Here is a 5,898-nt window from a genome sequence, read left to right as displayed (position 1 = left end):
TGCTTAGCTCACTAGTCAAATTTTCACATTTCTCTACTTCCTGAGCATAAGCATTTTTAACCTTAACATGCTTCTTATTTTCTTTAATTAGGAAGTCCTCTTGGCTATCCAAGAGTTCATCCTTCTCATGAATGGAACCTATCAATTCATTTAACTTTTCTTTTTGTTGCATGTTGAGGTTGGCAAAAAGAGCAAGCAAATTATCCTCATCATCACTAGCGTTATCCTCATCACTAGATGTTGCATATTTAGTGGAGGCTCTAGATTTTACCTTCTTTTTGTCGTCCTTTGCCATGAGGCACTTGTGGCCGACGTTGGGGAAGAGAAGACCCTTGTTGACGGCGATGTTGGCGGCATCCTCGTCGGAGGAGGAGTCGGTGGAGCTCTCGTCGGAGTCCCACTCCCGACAAACATGGGCATCGCCGCCCTTCTTCTTGTAGTACTTCTTCTTCTCCTTCCTTCTTCCCTTCTTGTCGTCGCCCCTGTCACTATCACTAGATAACAGACATTTAGCAATAAAATGACCGGGCTTACCACACTTGTAGCAAACTTTCTTAGAGCGGGGCTTGTAGTCCTTCCCCCTCCTTTGCTTGAGGATTTGGCGAAAGCTTTTGATGATTAAAGCCATCTCCTCATTGTCGAGCTTGAAGGCGTCGATTGGGAGCCTACTTGAAGTAGACTCTTCTTTCTTCTCCTCCGTCGCTTTGAAGGCGACGGGTTGCACCTCGGGTGTGGAGGTGGTGCCTCGCTCGATGATTTGTTTAGATCCTTTGATCATCAACTCAAAGCTCACAAACTTTCCTATCACTTCCTCGGGAGACATTAGTTTGTATCTAGGATCACCACGAATTAATTGTACTTGAGTAGGATTAAGAAAAACGAGTGATCTTAGAATAACCTTGACCATTTCATGGTCATCCCATTTGGTGCTCCCGAGGTTGTGCACTTGGTTCACCAAGGTCTTGAGCCGGTTGTACATGGCTTGTGGCTCCTCTCCTTGGTTGAGCATAAATCGACCGAGCTCCCCCTCGATCGTTTCCCTCTTGGTGATCTTGGTCACCTCGTCTCCTTCGTGCGCGGTCTTGAGCACGTCCCAAATCTCCTTGGCACTCTTCAACTCTTGCACCTTATTATACTCCTCTCGACTTAGAGAGGCGAGGAGTATAGTAGTGGCTTGGGAGTTGAAGTGTCGGATTTGGGCTACCTCGTCCGAATCATAGCCTTCATCCCCCACGGATGGTTCCTGCGCTCCAAATTCAATAATGTCCCAAATACTAGTGTGGAGTGAGGTTAGATGGTGCCTCATTTTATCACTCCACATACAATAATCTTCACCGTCAAAAACCAGTGATTTGCCTAGTGGGACGGAAAGTAAAGGAGTGCGTTTGGAAATGCGAGGGTAGCGTAAAGGGATCTTACTAAACTTCTTGCGCTCATGGCGCTTAGAAGTGACGGATGGCGTGTCGGAGCCGGAGGTGGAAGGCGACGAAGAATCGGTCTCGTAGTAGACCACTTTCTTCATTTTCTTCTTCTTGTCACCACTCCGGTGCGACTTGACGCGGGGAGGTGATTCCTCCCTCTTCTTGTTGCCAGACTCTCCCGATGGAGCTTTCCCGTGGCTTGTGGCGGGCTTCTCGCCGGTCACCATCTCCTTCTTGGCGTGTGCTCTCGACATCACTTCGAGCGGTTAGGCTCTAATGAAGTACCGGGCTCTGATACCAATTGAAAGTCGCCTAGAGGGGGGTGAATAGGCAAATCTGAAATTTATAAAGTTTAAGCACAACTACAAGCCGGGGTTAGCGTTAGAAATAAAGTCGAGTCCGAAAGAGAGGGCGAGAAACAAATCACAAGCAAATAAGGCGGATGACACGGTGATTTGTTTTACCGAGGTTCGGTTCTTGCAAACCTACTCTCCGTTGAGGTGGTCACAAAGACCGGGTCTCTTTCAACTCTTTCCCTCTCTCAAACGGTCACCTAGACCGAGTGAGCTTCTCTTCTCAATCAATTGGGACACTTAGTCCCCACAAGGACCACCACACAATTGGTGTCTCTTGCTTTGATTACAAAGAACTTAGGAACTAGAAATGGGGAAGAAGAAAAGCGATCCAAGCGCAAGAACTCAAAAGAACACAACAAAACTCTCTCTTCTAGTCACTATTGCTTTGAGTGGAATTGGGACTTGGAGAGATTTTGATTCACTCTAATTGTGTCTTGTATTGAACGCACTAGCTCTTGTATTGAGTGTGTTGGCTGAAAACTTGGATGCCTTGAAGTGTGGTGGTTGGGGGGTATTTATAGCCCCAACCACCAAAGTGGCCGTTGGGGAAGGCTTCTGTCGACGGGTGCACCGGACACTGTTAGGTGCGCCAGCCACGTCACCCAACCGTTGGGGTTCGACCGTTGAAACTCTGACAAGTGGGGACACGGGACAACCCGGTGGTGCACCGGACAGCACTGTTCACTGTCCGGTGTGCCACCTGCGCCTGCTCTGACTTCTGCGCGTGCAGTCCACGCACTGTAGCTCACTGTTCACCTTTTACAGACGACCGTTGGCGCTGTAGCCGTTGCTCCGCTTGGCACACCGGACAGTCCGGTGCTACACCGTACAGTCCGGTGAATTATAGCGGAGAGGCTCCCCGAAAACCCGAAGCTAGCAAGTTGGAGTTGATCCACCCTGGTGCACCGGACACTTTCCGGTGGTGCACCGGACAGTCCGGTGTGCCAGACCAGGGCACCCTTTGGTTTTTATTGCTCCTTTCATTTGAACCCTTTCTTATAACTTTGTATTGGTTTGTTGTGAACCTTTGGCACCTGTGGAACATATATTCTAGAACAAACTAGTTAGTCCAATAATTTGTGTTGTTCAATTCAACCACCAAAATCATTTAGGAAAAGGTTTGACCCTATTTCTCTTTCACCCATTTAATAGTGTCTGGGCCAGCCCGGCACGAGTGCGCTTGCCGTGCTTGGGCTGTAGCCTCGACCCGTAGTGCTGGCCGGCTCGACACGATTATATATTTTTTATTTTACAAAAAATCGTATATACATATGTACAATTTATATTCAATATTAAAACACATAAACATGATGTTCTACTGTTTATACGGCTTCACCTAGTAACCCCACCTTTTGAAACGTTTTTAAATTTTAATATTTTACGATTTAACCAAATGACCCGATAGACTAACGACCCGGCGTGCTGTGCCTGGCCGGAGCTACGTCCCGCGGGCGTCGGGCCTAGCGGGCCCGTGCAAGGTTGCACGGAGGGGATGTACGTTTAGGTGATTAATTTGAAATAGATGCGAGACGTTATTTGTAAAAAGATGACACGGAACGACCGTTGAAACTGATTCTTTAATATAGTAGAGAAAGATAAAGATAGAAATGAAGAAGAAAGCAGAAATAAAACTTTGTGCTTGGATTAACAATTCGAATTCCATATCCACATGAAAGCAGGATGGTCAATAAGCCGATGATATGCCTTTGTTAAGTCCAATTGCCTCCAAGAGTAGGACTAAATGTTTGGACTGGTTATGACTGGATGCACTTGAAGATTATTGTCGAGGCATTAGAATTGCTGGAAGGCCTGTTGAGAAAGAGGCAGGGACTTTTTTTTCTAAATTTTATCCGAATTTTTTTTTAGGAAACAAAAAAAATCGAGAAATCGGAGAATAGGTGAGGTCCGGTTTTTTTACCGGTAAGGTAAACCCTGGAAAGAGGCAGCTGAAATAGATCTCAAAGATTCGAAAGAGATTTACCTTGCTTGATTGTGATATCATAATATCCTTGCATGAAAAAAATATACTGTATATCTTTGTATATTCCGTCCCGGCTTTCAGTTCCGTTGGTAGGACTTGTTTGGCTTAATCAATTCCTTGCTTTATGTAAATCTGGTCCATATGTTAGAACTGTTTGTTTGAGCGAGAGGGAGAGAGACCCACCCAACATCGATGATGATCGGTCATCATCAACCGCGCCATCAGAGATTTGTGCTAAAACCAATGATGAGCTTACTAATAACACGCGGGATCTCAGAGATGGGAGTGAAAGCAAATTCGGGGCCGTCAGGAGCAATCATATATGCATCACTCACGCCTACATGATGCGGTGCCTCTGTGTTTATAAATTCCATCGCATCCCTCTGCAGGTGCAGAGCAGCTCCATTCCATTGCCCCTAGCTCACCACACACTCGAGTGACGAGCACACCCACCGACGATCGCCATGGCCGGCGGCAGCAGCCTTAAGAACATGGTCGTCGCCTTCCTCGTCCCGCTCCCTTCCATCCTCTTCTACCTCTCCTTCGTCCGCGCCGGCGGGGACACCGGCGCCAGCCCGCTCGCCTCGTGGTGCGCAGCGCACCCTCTGGTCCTGGCCAACGTCCTCTTCTTCCTCAACGTGGACGTCCTCTTCTGGCTCGTCGGCCTCCTCCTCTCCAACCACTGGGTAAGCAAGCACTATACTGCGAACACGCTTGCTCGCAACCTGTTCGACGCAATGCCTACTCGGCTCTTACTGTATCTGTCACCTGAGCAGCTCATCGACCTGTACTGGACCGTCATCCCTGTGATGCTGCTGCACTACTACCGCGGCCACCCGGCATCCGTGGCGGACGCGGCGAGGTCTGCGGTGGCCGTAGCGCTCACGTGGGCGTGGAGCGCCAGGCTCACGCACAACTACCTCAGGCGGGAGGGATGGGAGTTGGGCAAGCGGGAGGACTGGAGGTTCAACGAGATGCGTGCCCAGTACGGCAACACCTGGTGGTGGATGTCGTTCTTCGCCGTCTACCTCTCCCAGCAGGTGATCACGGTTCTGTCCACAGATCCAACTTGCATCGTGTTTGAAACGTAGTAATCTGTTTATTGAAACGCCCAGTCGTTGGCTGACATATATACAGGTGTTCCTCATCGGCATCTGCCTGCCGATGTACGCCATCCACTCCAGCAACCAGCCATGGGGCGTCTGGGACCTGGTGGCCGCAGCCACCTGCGTTGCCGGAATCCTCATCGCTCACTTCGCTGACACCCAGCTGCACAGGTTCGTGACCAGGAACGAGAAGCTCAAGCGGCTGGGCGAGCCAACCGTCCCGACCCTCGAGGACGGGCTGTGGCGGTACTCGCGCCACCCCAACTACTTCGGCGAGCAGCTCTGGTGGTGGGGCTTGTACCTCTTCGCGTGGAACCTGGGCCAGCGGTGGATGTTCTTGGGGCCTCTCGTCAACAGCCTCTGCCTCGGCTACGTCACGGTGCTGGTCGAGCGCCGCATGCTGAAGCAGGAGCACCGTGCTGAGGCGTACAAGCTATACCAGAAGAGGACTTCGGTGTGGATCCCTTGGTTCAGGAAGGCCGTCCCTGAATCGAAGCTGAAGGAGACCTAAGGCCACACTGTCGTTTAGTTGTTTGGGCCATACCCCTTGTCCAGGTTGTTCACCATGTTGTTGTTTGTTCCACAACGTCCATGTTTAGAACCTGTTGTTTCATCCGCTATATGTGTAATTCACTGTATGTGCATGAAGTGCAGCTTGTATCATATGCATGATGACCTGTTTAAGGTGCAAGTTAAAAGTAATGTATCTACATTCGTTTGCCTGGTCTGAACTCTGATTTTTTATTGCTACTTAGGGCGGTTTGGTTATTTTAGTCTAGGGAATAAAGTTTAGTTAGTCACAGTTAGGTGACTAAAGTTTAGTCCCTATGCTATTTGGTTTTAGAGGCTAAAAGTATTCAGAACATATTAAATGAATTATAAGAGGACTAAAATACCTCTTCATTAGTTCAACTGAAATAAAGAGGGGCAAAAGTGGAATTAATATGATTTAGTCCCCTTTAGTCACCATTTGAGAGACTAGAGACTTAAACGGTTTAGTTCCTATTTTAGTCCCACCGTTTGGCAATTTAGGA

At 48.7% G+C, this 5,898-nt stretch overlaps 1 protein-coding gene across 1 annotated transcript; it reads left to right on the top strand.

Moving 5' to 3' along the window:
* The first annotated feature begins 4,030 nt into the window (after positions 1-4,030).
* LOC100273145 (membrane protein) lies at positions 4,031-5,593 on the top strand. The gene is made up of 3 exons (NM_001147592.1): positions 4,031-4,444; positions 4,535-4,798; positions 4,896-5,593. Exons 1-3 carry the CDS (start codon positions 4,223-4,225, stop codon positions 5,373-5,375), a joined length of 966 nt encoding a protein of 321 aa, NP_001141064.1. The 5' UTR covers positions 4,031-4,222; the 3' UTR covers positions 5,376-5,593.
* The last annotated feature ends 305 nt before the right edge of the window (positions 5,594-5,898 follow it).

This window comes from Zea mays, chromosome 10 (genome assembly GCF_902167145.1).
Source record: "Zea mays cultivar B73 chromosome 10, Zm-B73-REFERENCE-NAM-5.0, whole genome shotgun sequence".
In the NCBI taxonomy this organism is placed as follows: domain Eukaryota; kingdom Viridiplantae; phylum Streptophyta; class Magnoliopsida; order Poales; family Poaceae; genus Zea; species Zea mays.
The sequence above is the reverse complement of the archived record's forward strand: the minus strand, read 5'-3'. Positions and strand labels throughout refer to the sequence as shown.

Excerpts from the sequence above, each read along its gene's own strand:
- LOC100273145 (NM_001147592.1), top strand. The coding sequence starts at position 4,223 with ATGGCCGGCGGCAGCAGCCTTAAGAACATGGTCGTCGCCTTCCTCGTC. Across the intron at positions 4,445-4,534 it reads TCCTCCTCTCCAACCACTGG|CTCATCGACCTGTACTGGAC; the intron begins GTAAGCAAGCAC and ends TCACCTGAGCAG. Across the intron at positions 4,799-4,895 it reads CCGTCTACCTCTCCCAGCAG|GTGTTCCTCATCGGCATCTG; the intron begins GTGATCACGGTT and ends ACATATATACAG.